Raw genomic sequence first — 21,449 nt, 5'->3', positions numbered from 1 at the left:
TGTGTCCATTTACCCTGTACATCTCACATCTAGAACGATTTCCACAGCTGGCCTTGGGCAGTGGGAACTGCCTGTTTGATTTAGAATTCAAGCTTGGGGACCCGCGCTCAAAGATTCTCGGATTCTCGGGAGTTTGCAGAACTGAAATGCCCTGTGCCTGAGCCCTGGGTCCAATGCCGTCTTCCCAGCCTCACGGGCCCTCGGCTTTGGGGGAAAGTGTTCCACACATCCTCCTCACATGTTTGTGTCTAAGTCTGAGCCCTGGGGTCCAATGCCATCTTCCCAGCCTCACGGGCCCTGGGCTTTGGGGAAAGTGCTCCACACACCCTCCTTGTATGTCTGTGTCTGAACATCGTTCCTCCCACACACAGGTGCTGACTATGGTTTCATGAATTCTATCTTCCAGTTCTGACTCTGGAGCACAGAGATGGAGTCTCCCAGGCCTCCTCCCAAGGGTACTATGCTACTAGTTTCTAAATAAACACTCGTTAAATAAAACGAATTACCCACTCGTGACCATTTGAAAGACAATGTATTAGGTTCCCACAATTGAGCTATAAACAGATCCATGTCCTGCCTCTTCCTAAAAGGCTCAGGACATCTCACTTCCCTTTTATTTTTTAATTTATTATTTTTAATCGGGTGCTGTGGGTGTGTACACGCCACAACACTTACGTGGAGGTAAGAAGACAACTTTTGGAGGTCAGTTTCCTCTGTGCTCCATCCATGGGGTCTGGGAGTCAAGTTCAAGGCTTGTGGGGAAGTGTCTTCACCACCCCGCCATCTCACCAGCCCTCCTATCCCTTTCGAACATGAGGTCTGCAGCTTAACCTCACTCCCGTGAAGTCACACTCCACGGAAGCCGGCTGGTGGAGACAAAGCCTGGCAATGGTTTCTAAGAAGAAAACGCAGCTCAGCGGGGCGTCCTCACCCATGGCAGAAGCATCAGCGCTCTGGATACCTGGGGGCTAAGTCTGCTTTCCTGATAGGAGAGAAATCCTGTGCACAAGGTTTCTACACTAGCCTGTTTTCTAACCTCTGTTGTGACTCTCTCTCCTCATGACTTTGTTTTTGTTTGTTTGCCTGCCTGCATGTATGTATGTATGCATGTGCACCATGTCTGTGTCTGATGCCCACAGAGGCCAGAAGAGGGCATCAGATCCCCTGCAACTGGAGTTACAGATGGTTGTGAGCCACTCTGTAAGTGCTAGGAACCAGACCCAGGTTCTCTGCAGGAGCAAATGTTCTCAACCACTGAGCCATCTCTCCAGCCCCTAGTCAGGATTTCTGCCTCAAATAATCAAAAGAGTAAGAAGCTTCCTTTTCTAAAACTTTCTAGACCTTCTCTACATTGATGTACACTTTTGTACAGCAAGTGTGATGTGGCCATGTGGCTTAATGAAACCCACTCCCAAGTGAGAAATATGGCCCAAGCCCGGAAATGTACATCTACTTGACCAAATCGTCTTGGGATATAGAATCAAATCATGAGTCGGTTGTTGTCAGTCACAGCCTACTCTCAAGGAAACCTGCATCCTGGACGCAGAAAACCTCTGCACTGCATAAAGGCCTTGCTCAGGAGACAAGAGCCAGGCCCTGCAGAGAGCCTCGGTGAGGGGCAGCTTTCTTCTAGAATTCTCCTCTTCCTAGAGAGTCAGTGAAGACAGCTAGAAGCTCGCCGCGGCCCAAATCCTCCCTATAAACACACAGACACCAGCTGGACATGTGGGCAGAGCCACTGTGACGTCAAAAAGGAGGCAGGTGCTGCAGGGGGCACTGTAAGGGCAGCAGGAAGTCTGCAGCAAAAGCTCTCTCTAGCACGAGCTACCCTAACTGTTAGGGTGGAACTCCTTTATGCTCTAACAATGAGCAGCGAGTGGAAAGACAGTCACTCCCCTGGCAGAGGGAGCTCCCAGGAGACGGAGAGTGGGCTGCTGCTTACCTGTGGCACACTGGCATTCATAGCCATTCGGATGGTCGATGCACTTGGCCCCATTCAGGCACGGAGTACTGGAGCAATCATCAATGTCAATCTGGCACACTGGTCCTGTGAAACCTTGAAGAGGCACACAAGTGACACAAATCAAGGACTCACCCACCTTCCTTTAATGAAAGAGTGGGTTCAACCACTGGCAGAGCGTCTACCAATGTGTCACCAAGCAGACGGCTCTCCCTGGCAGGTGACTGAATACCTGGGCAAAGTGTGGAGGTCAGAGGCCCTGGGGTTCCCACAGTCGCTTCTACAGAGCACAGAGATCATCTCCAGAAGCAAGAGGAACTGAGACACTATGGAAAGATAGAGTCTCAAGCTAGTAACAATGTCCCCAGACTAAAAGGATCTTAGCTCTGAAGAGGAAGTGGAAAACGCCTGGCCACAGCAGTCAGCTGGCATGCCTTCAGCATCAGCATCAGCAGAGGACCTTGGAAAAAATCTGATGCATGTTGCCTGCCTAGACTTTAATGGGATAAAATGTCTTGGGACTTAGGAATATGACTCACAAGGAAAAAATAAAATCTTGGGCTTCTGTGAGGTGTGAGCGCTCTGAAAATATAGACACAGACAGGGAGGTCAGGGGCCATTCAAGAACAGACTTGGACTTCAGGCCACGAAAGACTTGGAAGATGTACTGGCTAAAACAGTTTCCCACCTCGGCACACACAGTCTCTCCCCAAGCACTCACTTTAATGATTTCCTCATGCACAGCCCACACACATTCCCTCTCTCCCCTTCCTGTGGTCAGCTGGCTTGGCGCTCTGGAAGAACACAGGGGCAGGTGGCGGGCACTTACCGGGGGGACACAGACACTGGAAGCGATTGACTTTGTCCACACACTGCCCATTGTTTACACACGGGTTGCTCTGGCATTCATTCACCTCCAGTTCACAATGTACACCTTTGAAACCTGCACAAATGGACCACACATGTGGTTCAGACAGAAAGGAAGGGGCATTCCAGCCAAGAAAGCACAAATGTGCAGCGATGGCTACAACCCCCAGGAGCACAAGCACTTCTTCAAAGACAAAGGGACTTTGCTATGATTTAAAAAAAAAAAAAAAAAAAAAAGTCCCTGCAGTCAGCAAAGTATCTTTGCCAACGTGAAGGAGCAAGGATATTTCCCTCCAGATGTGAAATATCCTTCACAGGCTCACGTATTTGAACACCTGGTGGCCAGCTGCTGCTGTTTAAGGAGGCTATGAAAGCTTTGTGACATGAGGCCTAGCTGGTAGACTAGCAAAGGGAATTGAAGACAACAGTTTAGCTTTGCTTCTGGTCCTGTTATCTATCTCTGCTTCCCAATCCACCAAAATGTGAGGAGCCCTCCCCACACGCCCTCCCCACATCTTCTTCTTCCACGAAGGACTGACTTGCCTGTGAGCCGTTAATGGGTTCTGTCAGGTACTTAAGTGACTGATGCACGGGTTACCCCCAGGACACCAGTGAGACAGCATGCAAACAAAGACTCCCTACATTCTGTGACCGATTTCTAGTTCCTGGAAACTGCCCCCCAACTCTCTTCCTAAAGACCAGCTGAACTGGTGCTCTTGGGGTGCAGGTCAGGATTAGGAGGGCCTCCTTCCCAAGGCCAGAGTGCTGCCCGCCATCCCTTATTAGACAGGACAGCTCACCTCTGCTATCACCTCATCCTATCTGCGTCCTCTAAGGAGTCAAGAATGCACCCTGCAGGAGAGCCCCAGGACCCAACTAAGCCGGGGTCCCCGTTCCGGCTAAGTGACAAATGCCTGCACATGGGTGGCTAAAGTCTAATTCTGTGAATGAAATGCAACGGTGCATGTAATTGATCAGAGGATCAGGAAACTTGCTGTTTAGAGGACTCCAGTGGGAAAGTGCTTCTGAGGTTTTCCGGTGGGTGACGCTGGGGTTGGACATGGTGGTCTGGCTTGAGTCGGTCTGCTCTGCTCTAACTACCCCAGTCGTCTCTTCCTCGGCACTTAAAGAGCTTGCACGGCAGTCCTGACTCGGCTCAGTCAGCAAAGGGAATCACGAGCTGGCACAGGGCATGGAATCACCGAGTTCTCGGTCAGCACAGCTGCCCTATTTACCTGGCATGCACAGGCAGGTGAAGCCTCCGATCTTATCCAGGCAGGTGGCATCATTCTGGCAGGGGTCTGAATGACACTCGTTGATGTCCATCTCACAGCGAGGCCCTGCGTAGCCTTTCAGACACTCGCAGTGGAAGGCGCCATCTGTATTCACACACTTCCCTGCATGCTCACAAGGATTACTGTTGGCTGTAATACATAAGAACCAGTTACCAGGACGAAGGTCTTGCCAGTCTCCACAAATGTGAACGTTAGAGGACAGTCTGAAAGTTACAACACTTTAAGCAAGATCACTCTATTTGCAGGTTTATTCATTAATTTATAAAAAAGAAATTACTAGAGTGATCTCTTATCTTGTGATGGTCTTTTTTTTTTAGCCTCTTACCAAGGTAGGACTTTATGTTAATTTTATTTATATATTATTAGTTATGTACATGTATGTGTGTGTGAGGCCCGAAGATGAGGTCATATCCTCCAAAGCTAGAGTTGCAGGCAATTGTGAGCTGCCTGATGTGGGTGCTGGGTATTGAACTTGGATCCCCTGCAAGCACAGTACATGATTAACAGCAGAGCCATCACTCCAGCCCAGGAGCCTCTGCTAAGAATCAAGTCTAGATCTGCCCTATTATTTAATTCCCAGAAGGGAACTTATGGTCATTGCAGGAAAGGTTGGTTGTAAACTGTGTGTGTGGAACAGGAAAAAAAAAATCAAGGTTTAGGTGTGATACCTAAAGTACAATACACTTCCACTGAAACACTTGCTGAGCTGACATGACCTCCAAACCCAGAAAAGATGCCAGGCACTCACCCATGGCACACTCCAAACCCAGAAAAGATGCGAGGCACTCACCCATGGCACACTCCAAACCCAGAAAAGATGCCAGGCACTCACCCATGGCACACTCATCTACGTCCTCTGTACAGTCGGCCCCCTTGTAGCCCTGTGGGCAGGTGCAAATGTACTGCCCATTCAGGGGGTTGGTATCGCACAGCGCCCCCTTGTGGCAAGGGTTGCTAATGCAGGCATCATCCAGATGACACAGGAGACCTGTCTCAGGATAGAGCATAGAGAAGACACACAAACACACACACAAATCTCTTTAGAGAAAAGCTTTTTTCTTCATCAAAAGCAGAACCCAATTTTTAACATCACAATCTGGAGGCAATGTCCCCTTCATTTGCTCCTACATTAGGGACATGTCACGGCCCTCAGCTGCTGCACACAACCTGGGCTCAGACTGGAGCTCTCTGCTAGAGTGCTCCTCCAAGGGCAGGGCATGGATAGGCCAAAGCACCCGAGGAGGAACACAGGAAAATGAAACTATCCTGGAGAGAGTACCAGAATTAGCAAGCAAAAATAGCAGATGTCCAGTTAAATTTGAACTTCTGGTAAACATAAAAAATGTTCTTGTAAGTATGTGTCACATTTGAATTTCTAATAAACACAAAAAAATGTTTATGTGAGCATGTGTCAAACATTCCATGCTTCCCGTGTTTTATCTGGCATCCTCCATCTCCAATGTCACGGTACCTAATGAGCATGGGCTCACTGGCATCTTACAAGCCTCAGAACTGAACCTCATCTGTCTATTCTCTGGCACCCAGCCAATCACATCAGCATTCCTGGATCAGGTGCAGAGGGGGAGGGACGATCTGTCAAGAGCCCACACCTGTGGAAGTGGAGGAGGGAGGAGGCCATACTATTAGGCTTCCTGCTCTGCAAGGTTCTGGTGGGAACCGGATTTTCCAGTCTGCAATTGGCCAAGCCTTCTTCTACAGAGCTGGAGGTGTGGCTCTGGGAAAGGTCGGGCTGCAGGTTTTCTTGGCTGCCGGGTGATTTTCTTCTCATGAGTCTGCCTCCACAGTGCTCTGCTACTCCTAAAACTGTCAGCTGTCTAGAAAACGAGGCAACTCTGCAGTCTGAAGAGTTTTTCCTTAAGAGACTCTTCAGACGCACCGAGGTGGAAATGCGCTCGTCTCGGTAAATGGGTATTTCTTCTTAAAATGACTCTGAGCATCCGCGGATTAGTCATCTAATCTGGATTTCTGAGGTGCTTTTCAGGCTACGGTCTTGAGGCATTCTGCTGGAGCTGACTGCCTCAGGAACACCACTAGCCTCTGACTAGCAGACTGCATTACGGAACAGTGCCCTCAGACGGCAACACACAGGACACGCAGGTGCCACATGGACGCCACGCTTCCTCCACCCGCCCCTTCTCCAGCTCTGTCGTTCGGCTGGCCTTACCTGCCTTCCCCTCTGGACACAAGCAGGAAAAGGAGGCCACGCGGTCGATGCAGGTGGACCCCGGCGTGCAGGAGGCGAAGGCGCAATCGTCGATGTTCTCGCTGCAGTCGTCTCCACTCCAGCCGTTCACGCACACGCAGCCGTAGCCTCCGTTGCGGTTGGTGCAGGTGCCGCCGTTCTGGCAGGCGTTGGGTTGCAGCAGGCACTCGTCCACATCTTCCGTGCAGAACTGCCCTTTAGGGGAAGGACACTGGGTTAGGACCCTTGCGTCATAAATGACCTGTGCCATACCAGCCCCTGTGTGACCGGACCGGCCTGAAGCTGATGCGTCCTCTCACAAATTTTAAAGTGACCTTGAGTTATCCAAATGACACTTCTTAGAAAAGAAATGGCCCTTCTAGAAGCTCCGACAAAGTGAAAATTTGGCCAGCTGGCCAAATAAAGGACAAACTCTGTAGGTCTCTTGATTTAGCTAGATCCTTGGGCCAAGAAATAAAGAAGATGGGCAGGAGAGATGCTTAGCAATTAAGAGCGCTGGCTGTTCTTCCAGAGAACCAGGGTTTGATTCCCTGCACCCACAGAGAAACTTGACAACTGTTTTTAACCCCAGTTCCAGGGGATCTGATGCCTTCTTCTGGCCTCTGAGGGCTTGCATGTGGTACACAGACATGCATGCAAGCAAAAACACCTATACACATAAAAATAAACAGACAAACACATACTTTAAGAAAGCAATTCAACGGTGAAAAAAGCAAGGAGCGAAAGAGTGTAAACGATGAAGAAGGGGCATGATGAGCACCTGAGAAGGAGTTCCCACACCAAAGCATAAGGGCTCGTTTCCTGCCGAGACGCTGTCCATGTCAACACCCTGCCTGTGACACTGTGCAGCAATCTCACATGATGCTTCTACCATAAGACAGCTGGTAAAGGGTCCTGGCTGTCTCCCATTCATTCTCACAACCATGTGTGAAGCCACAGTTATCTCAAAACAGAGACAAATATATCTCAGTATCTTGATAAAACAAATGTATCTCAATATCAAGATATCTCACAATGGTAATTTTTTAAAAGTTAGGATGAGCAAAGATTTAAAACAGACCGCCCCAGTGAAGTGTAGATGTGAAAGGAAAAACCAAGAATAGTGAGAACGGAGCCAAGTGTCGCAGCCTGAGGGGAACAGTCCACCCAGGGCGAGAGGAGATGAACGAGGCCCACCATGCTCGGTCTGACAGCGTGCACGGAAGGGAGGTGGTGGGCATGCGCTCTTACAGATGTGCTAGGAGCCCAGCTGCCTCGAGGATGGAATGCTGGGAGGGTTCCTGAGCACAGAAAAAGACAAGGTCTTATATTCCTTACAGCACGGAGTTCATGATCCACCAAAGCAGTTTAGTGCCAGGCAATCTGGATTACAAAACAAATTAATAAATGGGTCTTATTGGAACTCTTTTAAAACCAGTTTTGCAGGCTGGGCGATGGTAGCACAGGCCTTTAATTTGAGAGGCAGAAACAGGTGGATCTCTGTGAGTTCGAGGCCAGCCTGGTCTACAGAGGGAGATCCAGGACAGTCAGGGCTACACGGGGAAACCTTGTTTTGAAAAACCACAAAGAAGAAAGGAAGAGAAAAAGGGAAGGGGTAGAGGAAGGAGAGGGTGGAGGAGGGAGGAGACAAGCAGTAGAGATGGAAGGTGTGCAGAATGAAGGGGAAGGAGAAGGAGAGTGTAGAGGAGAGAATCAAAGAGGAAGAGAGCGAAGGAGGAAGAGAGAGAGAGATCAGTGTGGCGAACATCCACCCCAGGACAGATGATATCATCCATTACAAAGCATTGGTTCCCTTATGCTGTGAGCAAAAACGCTACTTCAAAGAATGACAGCTGTGTTATTAGGATTCAGGCGGGGCTGAGAAATAAACACAGGACCCAGAAGAAGGTAAAGAGCTGCTGTAAACTGGGTAATTGCTGAGTCTAGCCTCTTACACTTACACTAACCCAGACAGCTGCGCTGCCCCTGAACCACGCTGACTTGTGGAATGCAAGCATGGTCCATGTCATCGTTCTTTAGTGAGGCCCTGAGATAAATCTGGGTGTGAGACACTGTATGTTTAAAAATATTTCACATGTATTTCTTACGTACTGTTGTTGTAAGAGAGACTGGGTAAAAAAAAAAAGACAAAAAGAAAAAGTAGGTAAAATAATATTTCCTTGGAAAAGAAACCCGACACTCCTGGGAAACTATACTAATAGCCAGTTTGTCTACAATGAAGCAGACAGTGTGAGCTGTCACAAGACCCATGTCGTTTCCAACAGAGCAACAGGCTCAGAGAGGTCGCTCTCAGCAGCGAGTCCAGGAGAGCTGAGGCTGCCATTGGTCCGCCATGCTCTAAACTCCACAGACCGATCTTAGGAATCACTTCTGCATGCTGCTTCTTCCCAAGTGCCCAGGCACGGGAGGTGGGAGAGAAAGATGAGGGGGAGGGTGGAGGAGGGGAAGACCAAGACTATGAGTCACTCTGCTGGATCAGGGGGAAACTTAGGGCTGGGAAGCGCTGCCTGAAATGGAAATGTGCTCCAGGGGTGGGCAGCTCCCTGCTTCTCCCATGAGCCTCTATCTATTCCCCTGATACACTCATTGGACATGCCATCTGACATCTAAGGGCACACCTGCCGAGAAATGATCTTCTGCAAAGGAGATCTTTTTTTTTTTCTCGAAGGTTCTAGAACAAGAGCCTCCCACTCATTTCTGACCGTTTTTCCCCTCCTTCATACAGTTCCGTCACCGGGCTCCATGATAAAGATGCGGGAAGCAGTAGCTGGGGTAGTTACCGCAACCCTTTGCTCTGAAATTTCCAAAGGAAATGTCTCTTAGGACGCTGTGCTTTATGTCTATACCTGCTTTGAGCTGGAGAAGACCCAGGCGGAAGCCTACCATGAGGGAAAGAGGGGCTCAGATGCGCAAGAGCCTTCCCAAGTCCCGTGAGCTCTGTCACGAAAACCTCTATCAGGCTAAGTCCAGACCTGACACCCTCAGCCCTGTCCCTTTTTTTTTATTTTTATTTTTTATATTTTTGGCAGTACTGGGGATTGAACCCAGGGCTTCGCACATGCTAAACAAATGCTCTACCAGTCAGCCACATCCCCAGGCCCTGATGCCCCTTACTGTGGCAGCCCTTAAAGTCCAGTGAGAAGGCCCAGCTGCCCAAGATGAAGAACATCACAGTGACTGCAGCGAGACAGAGGTCAGGAGAGATCAGGATGGGAACATTTTCGGCACTCACAGGAGCGCTGGGGTACGATCTCTGGTCATTTGGCCCTTCCCACTTCCCATAGCAGGAAAGCGCTTGCCTGTGTGGGAGGGAAGCTATGTACTTCAGAAGATGGCAAGTGAAGGCAGTGTCCTCTCCGGCTGGGGTTTAGAAGGGCTGGAGATGGTTTGAGGCTTTAAATCTGAATGTGAATTCTGGACCTGGTGTCCAGGCAAAGGACAGCTGGGGGAAAGCCACCAGGGGATACAGTGACAAGTCACTGGAGCAGGAAGAGGAAGAGCATAAGTTATGAGCTACCTAGCACATAAAAGTGTGCGGTGGAAAAAGGGACCTGTGTTGTCGCCGGGCCCCACCAAGCTACTAAACCATCAGTGCGGACCAGTCCTGGCCACATCGTCATCTGGGTCAACACAAACCACGCTGTGAACTCCCTGAACACAGTGCGCAGAGTTCAGGGAGGCAAGTCTTCAGAGGACAATAATCACCTCTTGGTCATCTTCACTTGGAGATGCTGCAGGCCGCTACCATTTAACCTGGGACCAAAGCAGCAGGCTAGCCAGACCCTCTCCACCTCCCTCAGGTAAAAGGAAAAGAGAATGGCTTGTCTTCGTAAGTCATCTTCTTGAAAGGGGTCAGGATCAGTCCGGTCTGAGTTGTCACACTCACCAGATGGCAGCTGGTGGATACTTTAGACTCTAACACCAGCTCAAACTACTGAAAACGTTCTGAATTGCTGCTTTGGCCTGGTAGATAGACTCCACAAGCCGGGCCCCGTCCTTCAGACACTTTCTCTAACCCACGGCAGCTTCTAACAGCACTTCAAATGCTGAGCATTTTCCTGTGCCAGGACTCTGCACATCTTATGCTCATTAAACCGTCCGAGTCCCAGGATTAACTACTCACCATCCCTCAGACCTCCAAATGCCCATCTCCCACAGTGACCCACCACTGCAGCTGCCCTGGCGCCTGGTAAAGCTTAACTTTATCCTACCGACTCTCTCTCCCTCCCTCCCCGCCCCCCCCCCCCATTAGATTACAGGCTTCGAGAGGACAAGGGCTGGCTCTACCATCACTCCAGAATGCATTCCAAATACACTTGGGGGCCGGGGACAATGGACATTACACAGCAACACATCCAATTATGCCCCTTCTCTAGGTGAGGCGGGTAGGACCAGAGAGGCATGCTAGCCTGTCCAACTGTGAGAGCTGGTTATAGAAGAATTAGAAACATAAATTCAAAGTGGAAATAGTGCTAAAAAGGTCAGACTGTCCAACAGAAGTCAATTTCCAAAATGGGAAAGGAATCCGAGTTGACTAGAGGGACAGGAAGAACCGAGAAACTCAGAAGAAGAAGAGCGCTAAAGACACCACCACCTGCCATTAGTAAATAAGATCCTATACTGGTTTTGCAGGAGTGAGGCCATCTTAATGCTCTAGGCAAATGAGCCAGGGCCCATTAAACACAGGCACCACTCAGCAGCTGTATCAGCCCAGGGTTCAAGGAGCTCATTATACTTCTCAAGGCACCACACACACCAATCTGACATGGAGTTACAAGTGACTGGGGTGAGGGGGCAGGAGGACAGCCAACCAAGCAGAGAACTGCCTGCTCAGCCCTGCACTCTGTGAAGATGTTTCCCCACTCACCTGTTCTGGGGTTTCTCTCTTCAGGCCACAGAAAACATTTCCCAAGCTCTGTCCTACATACTCATCCTACACAGACTCTAGTTCATTTCTCGTTTAATAGTGAAGAGAAGCCAGGCTGCCGTACAAGCTGTGACCGACGACGACTAACACTGGCCCAGGTAGTCCGTGTGAGCCCTTGTCTGCAGGACAATGAGTGTGTGCATCCCAGTGAAAGCAAAACACTGTCCCCTGGGAGGGTGGGCATGGTTATGGTAAGAAGGAAGAGGGGGGTGTGCACAGAGATAAATACAAAAATCTTGAGGAACTCCTACACTAATTCTACACTGTTGTCTTCTTGAGGACTCCTCATTTCTTGTATCATGACCAATGCTATTTTCTAACGTGCTTCCAGAATGATCTTTATAACTGGATCGTGCCCCCTCCTTCTTTAAACCCTTTATGACTTCTCTGGCAAGATAAAATTCTAGCACTTGCCATGTTTCCTGCTCTCACCTCAAAATACCACCAGTGCGCCGCTTCCGCCTTTGTCTGTGTCTCAAAGCGGTGGCGTTCCTTCTCTCTAACACTAGGACATGTGGTCCCCGTGCCTGGAGACATCCTTACCCCCTGCCCTCCCCACATAAACTCTTCCTCATAGTTTATATCTGAAATGCCAGCTTCCCCCAGAGACCCTGTCTGCCTAGACAAAATCGCTTTCTCCACTAATCCTGCAAGGCATTCACCACAGGTCAGATTGTACACATAATCGGATTATTTGTGTGTGTTTCTCACTACTGTTTACTTCAGGGCTATAAACTTCATGCAGAATTGATGGCAGCAGCTTTCTCCCTCATCTCTAAACCCCCACAGCTTAGCACAATGAGCTAGGGATACCCAGGAACGCTCAATGTTTAATTATTAAATAAGTGCTTGCCTCTTTCTGTCTTCTCTTATTAAATTGTCGTAATCTCAATAGAATAGGAACCTCACTTTTACAGCAGCGACAGAGCGCGTCTCTATTCAGTTCGTTTCCCACAGTCTCTTCACTCCCTTATCTACACCCACCAGTCAGCTCAGCAACTCCTCATCCCCAGCCTCACCCTACCTGCTGAACTGCACCTCACTGTCACACCACGTTCGCCTTGCTTCTGCCCTAACCCTTCTTCACTCTATGTGGCGGTGACAATTTCCTTCCATCTGAACTGAAGCCCGCCCTAGCCCTGAAGACATCCTCCAAGACAGCGCCCTCTAGCAGGGCTCCTGCAGCCTCCTGTGAACATTGCCATGTGCCTCCGAGTCTAGGGAGGGGAGGGCCAATCTCTCCACTTCAACTCTACTACTGACCTCCAACAGGAAAAATGGAGACATTATATTATTTCTAGGTGCCAGACATCTCTGTAAGTTCTTCCCATTTATTGTCAAACATCATCTTTACGAGTGATGAGCTCAATTTTACAAAAGTTTTCAAACCTAGTCCATAGTAGCGGGAAAGGCAACAGAGAATCTAGGGGAAAATGGCACCAGGAGCAACAAGAAAATCTAATGTCCCCTCTCACTCATTGCCACAAGACATACACAGGGACACACACACACACACACACACACACACACACACACACACACACGCATGAATGCTCCTACACTTGTGTGAGGCCTGGACTATTTGTACTGGGATTATCCATGAATAAAGCAGTCCTGGTTTCTACCCTGTAGCCTTTAAGCAAATAGTGGTTATGCCCAAACAAACAATGATAATACAAGGTGTCGAGTATTTTAATGAGTACCTGTTGCCTCAGGAGAACAGAGAGTTAGTGAACAAAACTGGCAAGTGAAAGCCAGGGCCACACCACATACGCAGGCAGAGCAGATTGTGTATGAGGATCTGGGTGGGTGGAAGGGAGGGGTGGAGAGCATTTCGGGCAGAAGGACATGATGTGTGCAGGTTTGAATGCAGAGCGAACACGGCTCATTTGAGGCCATGAAAGGAATGGGTGCAGCAGAATTGCAAGCCGTGCGTGGGTAGCGGAGAGTCGCAGCGATAGCTGGTTCCATGCAGCGCTCTGCAACCCCAACCCAAAACCAGGAGGCTCCACCGAAGCGTTTAAGCAAAGAGACGGCGCATCCGATCTGTGTCTCAGAAAGCCAGCTCTGCTCCAGGAAGAATGGTCTGAACTCCACCTCACCCCTCCAGGTCAACAGCAATTTAAAGCACAGAGGAGTCGCAGGCCGCCGTGGCCACTATAGCAACGAGCGAGTCTGCGGCGCATCTGGGGCAAACTCCGGATGCAGCGGCACCAAAGCACAGCCGGGCTCGGCCTCTGTGGAGAGCTGGGCCAGAGCTGGCATTCAGGAAGCTGACCCCTGGCACAGAGGCTTCTCCAGAGAGGAAGGTGGTGCCAAGCTTCAACTCCCCTGCTGCAGGCCCACACTCTGGCCTTCTCCCCACTTCTTTTGGCTCCTTACTGCTAAGCCAATTGACACAGAGAAGCCCTCACCTCACAGGGAGGTTCAGGGCGAGGGGATCCAAACGGCACAGGCTTTATTTACAGGCGAGCAGTGACTCGGCGCAGAATGAGTAATATGGAAAAATCCAACATGGGGGCTATTAAAAGGTCCTGCAATATAAAGTATGGATGTATGCCACATACGATTAGATAAAGAGCACACTGTAAAAAATATTCGCTGCCAAGAACTAGTACACTGAGAAAGAATTGGTTCTCTGCTCTCAAGACACCGACAAATTTAGGTTCTGAAAAGAAATGAGAAAACAATAAGAATGCCAGACTCTGGAAGGGGCTGAGAGCAGCAGAGGGAGACAGGATGGAGATAATTGTGTGTCACATGAAAACAGGAATGCAGTGCAAATAAAACCCAGGATCATAAGCTGCGAAGGACGGAGCAGAAGACAAGGAACTATAAATCAGGGTTCCAAGGGGAAAGTTTGAGATGTTCCCATAAAATGCAAAACCACCAGAGAGCGGATTGAAGTATCAAGGGAGAAGAGGGGAGTTCTGTGGGAGGCAAGGACGAAGACGGAGGGGTTACAGACAGCGAGGCCAGCAGCGCTGATCATCAAGGAAGAGGAAACACGTGTCTGACGCTGCACTCCCCACAGGACTCAGCACCAGAAGCGAAGGAGAAACGCCGAGAGACTCGACAGAAATCGGTGAGCCACGAATCTGATACTAGAAAAATGCCATTGTATCCGCAGACAACCGAACTGAAGGTCTCCGGCTCCCCATGGCTCCCAGGGTGCATTGCTGCATCTCCTGCAAAAGGGCAGCTACTTGACGGACTGGAAACGTCACCAAAAGGAAGACATCGCGGGTGGGGTGGCTGTGATAGGACAAGTTGTGCCGAAGCTGTCCACAGTCACTGCCCAAGATGTTGTTTAAGAAGATGCGGTAAGATTTCAAGATTCCTAACAATACTGTAAAGCGATTTTTAAAATCCAGATTGCATATGTAAAATCCACTGGGGAAAGGTATAGAAGAAAGGTAAATCAGAGCCAGGAGACCCTCTCTCAGCCCTGGAAGAGCTGCTCTTATCAAGAAGAATAGCAAATGCTGGCTAGAATGTGGAGAAAAGTGAAAAATGGGAATCCCTGCACCCTGCTGATGGGAATGTCCCTTAGTATGGAAACTACTCACAGTTTGGAAATAGAACTATGGCGGGGGGGGGGGAGGGCTGGAGAGAGGGCTCAGCATTTAAGAGCAGGAGCTGCTCTTCCAGAGGACCTGGCTTCAGTTCCCAACACCCACATGATGACTTACAACCATCAGTAACTCCAGTTTCAGGGTATCCAATGTCTTCTTCTGGCCTCCAATGGGCACTGCAGACATATGGTACATACACATACATGCAACGAAAACACCCATATACATAAAAAATATAGCTACCATGTGATTCTGCAATCCCACAAAGGAAAATGAAACCAGTATATATCATGGAGACATCTGCATTTCTAAGTTTTCTGAAGTACTGTTCACAACAAGAGAGAGAGAGAGACAACAGAAGTCTCTATTAACTGACAATGGGCACGAATGTGCTATGTGCACATCATGGACTACAATTCAGTCATATAAGGAATACATCTGATCAGGGCTAGAGAGATGTTAATTGTTAAGCTCACATATTGCTCTTCCAGAGGACCTGAGTTCAATTCCCAGCACCCACATTAGGCAGCTCACAAGCACCTGTAGCTCCAGCGACAGGGCACCCTACACCCTTGGCCTCTGTAGGCACCTACACTCATGTGCACGTACACACACACACAAGCTATGACATGCAAATAAAGATAATTTTTTAAATTTAACAAAAATGTGATCCTGTCATTCTTGAGTCTCCTGATTGTCACTCATTCAGTAGCTATCACTTATTAAAAATGGTCCTAGGAATGCTATCTACATACAGTAAGACCAGCAACCTACCAGGTAAGCTGAGCCTCTAAACCAGGAAGGGCAAGCAGAGTACTACAGATGCTCCCCCAGATGCTGCGGCAGAGGCAGGCAGAGTGGAGCAAGGGCAGGCTGGGGCCCCGTGGTGCCACTGGCAAAGCTCTCTTCAATCTCTCCTCCCTCACCCCTTCCTTAGCTTCCTTCTCTGCACCAACTTCCTCCCCACTTTCCTAAAAGTGAAGACTTGTCACAGTTTGGGCCCCAATCTTGCGTTTCTCACTGGACATAGTTCGCCTCATAAACCTAATAGATTCCCACGGGAAAGCAGGAGAAAAGAAAGACTTGCGACCTGAGGCTCCAGGTCCTACCTCTCTTCCTCTATCCTGGAGTCCTGCCAATGTTTTGCCGAAAACTTGCTGAAGTCAACATCATCTCTACGCTGGTCCGTCCCCGCCCGCCGTTCGTGAGCCCCACACTATCCTGTCAGAGTCAAAGCACAGGTCCGCTTTTCTCAACCCTCACTGCCTCTTTCTGGATCTCTCATTCATCATCTGCCTCTTCTTGGGATTATAGGTAGAATTTCTTCCTTCTTCTCGACAGATTATACAAGACAGGAATTACCTTTACTTTGTGCCCCGTAGACTCTCACAGTGTCCTGGACCTGTGAGTCGTTCAGCAGATATCTGCTACAGAGCCTTCTCACTGTCATTCCCTAGGAGCCATGGGGCGGGAAGAGCCTTCCTGGGCTAGTCCATGCCTTCATAGCTGTTTCCACCCACATGGCCTCCTAGCAGATTTTAAAGAGCCTCTAGGATGGGGATGCTTCAGGTGATCACCCTGATGATCTGTCCAAATGACAGGAAACTGAGGCTGGGTTGGGACGGCAGCATTCCAGATGAAAGGCTAAAGATCAAGTTCTAACAATTGATGGACAGCCGAGAAATGGAAATGAGAGGTGTGTTTTCCCATCTGTTCATAGAGAATACCTCAGCCCAAGACATGATTAGTTCCCACTCCATCCCTATAGACTTAAACACACACATACACACATGCACACACACACACACACACATACACACACACACACACACACACACTCATGCACACATATGCACGCACACACTCATGCACACACACTCACAAGGATGGGGAGGCGTGTCTTCTAGGACAACTGGTCACCTATCGGAGACCAAAGCGGAGCCACCTCCTTCACCATCCAAACCCCAGCATACCGACTCCACTCCCAAACCCAGGAGCTGTGGCCCACCTCTGGCACAAGCACTCATAAATTCGGGCCAGATGTCCTTTCCGAAGCCAGAGCAAGAGGCATCATAGCCCAGTCTCGAGGCTCCCAGCATTTAGGAGAGCTAACAGAAGATGTGGTCAGCTTCATCTTACTCAGATCTAACTTTGGTTGTCCGCCTCTACTTCCCGTCCCACAGCACTATTCCAAGCTGAAATTACATTTCTGGATTAATAACGAGAGCAGGAAAATCAATCACATCTGCCCTGGGAATGAACCCAAAACCCAAGCAGCCACACAGAGGAATTTGTGAGCTGAGCTTAGAGTCAACTTTAATTCTGAAGGAAATGAACCTTTAAGAAGAAAATTCAAATAACAATCTATGTAGACAAAACATTAATCTACACTGCCCTAATAAATTTGGGGGCCTTTTAAAGCTCTTCCCTCCCGTGGATATTTGCCAGAGCAGAGCTGCTCTGATAAGATGGCATGAAGCCAAAGGCTGTATAATGAAGGCATCTGCACTCAGCGGCACTTTCCCGCCTAAGGGAGAGCTGCATACTCACTCTCTCTACAAGCTTTCTACAAACAAGACGACCCACCTCCAGCACACCTGAGCAGAGCTGGCTAGTCCTGGAGGACTGTAGACTGAAAAATCTAGCTCGTGCCAGGGGTGAAAAAGCTCTGGACTGAGCTACAACAGTCCCACCCACACCCCGAGGAGGAACTACCACAGAAGGCAGCCAGAACAAGTCAACACGCTCGCTGTGCGTGGCTGCCCAGCGGGCCAATGCTCCGCACTATAGCAGTGCAGGTCTGCACACACCTCTGGAGCTCCAGCAGAGCCCCCCCCAAAGACGACAGAGGTATAGGTGTGATTCAAAAACTCCCAAGAACCACTTTAAAAAAGAAAAAAAGAAAAAAAAATGTGAAACTAACCCTTAGCATGTTTTCTTAAATTCAACATATCTAAAACATTGCCATTTTAATACTTAGTCAATCCCTAAACATTCCCAAATGGGACATTTTAACTTTTCCATACTAATATCCTCAAGCCCATGTGTTCTGCAGCAATTACGACACACCTGACTTCAGACTCGTCACATTCCAGATGCTCTCTGGCACATGACTAGCGGTCACCGTAACTGCTCCAGAGTGTCTATTAGGACAGTTGCTGAAGAAACACAAAGGCTACGAAACCTATGACTGGAACTGATTCTCAAGACCCCCACAGAGTAAATAACGTACATGGATTTTGCGGACCACAAATAATGCCCAAGGAAAAAAAAAAAAAACAACTGACTTCTTTACTGCAAATCAACCATGAACAGAGCTCGAGATATTTCTGTTCATCTTGAAGTCCAGAGCTGTGAAAGGCAGTGTTTCATGCATGTGCACTCACAGAACAAAACTGTACTGATCACGCTCGCCTCATTAAGAGGGGAGCAAACTCCCAATTCTCCGTGATATTTAAAAATCCATGCCTAGTTGCTTCTTCCGTATAATCTCACCCACTCTCTCTCTCTTTTTTTTTTTTTTGTTTTTGTTTTTGTTTTTGGTTTTTCGAGACAGGGTTTCTCTGTGTAGCTTTGCACCTTTCCTGGAGCTCACTTTGGTAGCCCAGGCTGGCCTCGAACTCACAGAGATCCGCCTGGCTCTGCCTCCCGAGTGCTGGTATTAAAGGCGTGCGCCACCACCGCCCGGCCCTCACCCACTCTCTTGAGGCAGTTAGAAGCCTTATTTCCCCTCCCGCTAGTCTGGTACAAGCTTCCCTTGACTGTCAGAAGCCAGCCGAGCAGCCCATGCTTCCACTCCACGGCTGGGAGCCCCAGAGGGGATCCAGAACACAGATGCAGCGGGCTCTTAGGTACAGGGAAGCGGCATGCTGCATGTAAGCCGTTCACACACCGCGAAGTCTAACCTCAGAGTCACCGGTGAGGTTCCCAAGAACGGGGCGGGGGAGTGGGGGGGACCAGCAAGTCACGAAACCCTAGGATAATGAAATTAGAAACTGAACTTTTGACCATTAAAGGGAATTTAATGGTCTTTATCCTGAAAAGGTAAAAAAAATAAAAGGCACCTCACAGAGCCAACTTGATACAGAAAAAAAGGCCACAGATTTGAAATTCAATAAGCCTAGATCAAAACACTAACTCAATCACTATCAATTTGCTAAGGATGAATGATTTAATTCTTTTAAGTATCATCATCTAGAACGAAGAATATTTAATAAGTTATACCTCTAATAGAAAAAGATATAAAACACTGTGATTAGCACAGTAAGATATGAACATATCGCCGGGCGGTGGTGGCGCACGCCTTTAATACCAGCACTCGGGAGGCAGAGCCAGGCGGATCTCTGTGAGTTCGAGGCCAGCCTGGGCTACCAAGTGAGTTCCAGGAAAGGCGCAAAGCTACACAGAGAAACCCTGTCTCGAAAAACCAAAAAAAAAAAAAAAAAAGATATGAACATATCTAACTCATTTCTGTCATTTATGTAGGAACCCAGAGCTCTAACGCATCAAAAACAGGACTCCTGGAGCACAAATCTACCTCTGGGCTCTCAGCATCGGCAGATTCAGAGGGTAAAGAGTGCAGCTACCCAAGTCTGTTAGGGCGCTAACCGCGGTCATCATGGCTCAGCCACCTGTAATTCCGTTTCTCCACCGCAGCAAGCACCTAACGGTGTCAGTATAGATGCGGAACGCATCATAGTGAAATGCAGCCTGAGGCGAGCATGGGCTCAGCCTGGAGCCACGGAGGGGAAGGCTTCCGGGGAGGTGAGCACCTGAGTGAGGCAGGGAGAGGAGCAGAGAGGAAGGGTGGGGGTGGGGGAGGTTGGTGGCTGAGGACAGGATGTGGACACACTTGTGCAAACAGGACTGTGAGCAGAACTGCTAGGATGAGAGGAGCTGATGGACACATGTGGAGAAGACCGGAAACCAGACAGACATGAGGCATGGCGACCTCACACAGCCAAGGAAAAGCTAAGGATGGACAAAGCCTTGTCACTGGAAATCAGAGAATCAATGTGAGCGAAGGAGGGGCAAACCAGAGGCTGGGGGGTCACGACGTGACAGTGACCAGAAGACATAAAAACTGCCTGAGGAAACTTCTCCATCACCTCTGCTGCCCCTTCCACAGGGGCGAGGTAACCCAGAAAATGGCACTCCCAACACAAGACTTCCATTGCAAGAGGGCACTGACTGGACGCGCTGGGGTGTCACACTGGTTCACTGAGAACATCTCCCGAACATCACGCTTCTAGAATCCGGGTGAGAGCAGGCAGCCTGGCGTGGTATCGGGGGGAGACTCAGTTACGAAGTTAAATACCGTTTAACGAGCACTGGCATCAGGAGCCCAATGCAGCATGAATCACGTTCCCACAGGACAGGGGAGATTAGAATAGGCCAGGTCCTAACACGTATTCACCCCAGCCTTGTGCCATGGCATCTTCAGAAAGACAAAGATTCCAATCTGAGCAGGAACGATTTCTCGAGTTATTAACTTTCTGATCATTTTTAAACAGCTTCTGAAAACTCTACCCGGGAAGGGTGAAAGCTAGAAGAGAGAATCTGATAGAAAGTATTCAGAATGAAGTCCCAGGACCAGCGCGTCATGAAGTCCAACTCTAGACCTGTGGGAAAGCACTGAAAAGCACGAGGATTAGAAGCAGAATTACGGGCTCTTCCAGAAAACAATCACACCACCAAGTTTTAAATCCTCTTTAGAGTTTTCTTATCCATGGTCTATAGCACTGGGGTACTCTAAATGATTACATACTTGAGATAGGGGAAAGCAATTCAGAGACCCAAAGAGCTGCCTGCTGCAGGAGACAGCCCTGTCTCCCCTCTGGTCACATTAACCCGTTCCTCCCCCTTCCAGAGTCACTCTCTCAAAAGGGCTCAGTTCAGACCAGTGAGATAGTGTAGAGCGGAAAGGCGCCTGATGCACAGACCTGCCAACCAGAGTTCAATCCCCAGGACCCACATGGTGGAGAGAGAGAAAGAAGAAACAACCTGGAGATGCCCTCCGACCTCCAGATACACCATGGCATCTGCATCTCCACATATACACACATACACGCACAAGTTCATGTACACAAACATATTTTAAAAATGTGATTTTTTTTTGCAGGGGGGGGCAGTAGGAGGGGCAGGTCAGAGTTTCATTGTGTAGCTCTGGATGCCCTGGGATATGCTAAGTAGACCAGGCTGGCCTCAGACTCATGCCTCTGCCTCCTAGGTGCTGGGATTAAGGTGTGCACCACTATGTCTGACATAATTAATATTTTAAAAGTTCTTCACTTCTTAGTGAGTTCCTAATTGTCTTTACATTCAGTCATAGATAAACAGGTCAACACGAACAGAATGTCAAATGTCTGTATAAGATCACTCGCCTCTCAAAAATGAGTTAAAACCCTAAGACAACACAAGAAACTTCAAAAAGGCTGCAGATTTAAGCAAAGCTCAACTACTGATGTCAGCGGTAGAAAAAAATTGCTTTAAATCTCTCTGTAGAAAGGAATACAAAGATAGTAGAAATGATATCACCAAGAGTCCCTGCCCATTGCCCCTGGCAATGAGAAGAGACAGATGTCTGTCCAGGACAAACCAT

General features: G+C 48.9%; 1 protein-coding gene across 1 annotated transcript in view; it reads right to left on the bottom strand.

Moving 5' to 3' along the window:
- The window catches only part of Notch2 (notch receptor 2), a 144,331-nt gene that overhangs the window by 46,497 nt on the left and 76,385 nt on the right, over positions 1 to 21,449 (bottom strand). The window contains exons 6-10 of the mRNA XM_076574653.1: positions 6,308 to 6,541; positions 4,955 to 5,110; positions 4,063 to 4,251; positions 2,790 to 2,903; positions 1,943 to 2,056 (exon numbers count right to left, since the gene is read on the bottom strand). Coding sequence (XP_076430768.1) covers positions 1,943 to 2,056; positions 2,790 to 2,903; positions 4,063 to 4,251; positions 4,955 to 5,110; positions 6,308 to 6,541 — 807 coding nt within the window. The remainder of the gene's footprint in view (positions 1 to 1,942; positions 2,057 to 2,789; positions 2,904 to 4,062; positions 4,252 to 4,954; positions 5,111 to 6,307; positions 6,542 to 21,449) is intronic.

The sequence above is a fragment of the Peromyscus maniculatus genome, chromosome 6 (genome assembly GCF_049852395.1).
Source record: "Peromyscus maniculatus bairdii isolate BWxNUB_F1_BW_parent chromosome 6, HU_Pman_BW_mat_3.1, whole genome shotgun sequence".
NCBI lineage: Eukaryota > Metazoa > Chordata > Mammalia > Rodentia > Cricetidae > Peromyscus > Peromyscus maniculatus.
Note: the sequence above shows the minus strand (reverse complement) of the source record. Positions and strands in the feature narration are given on the sequence as shown.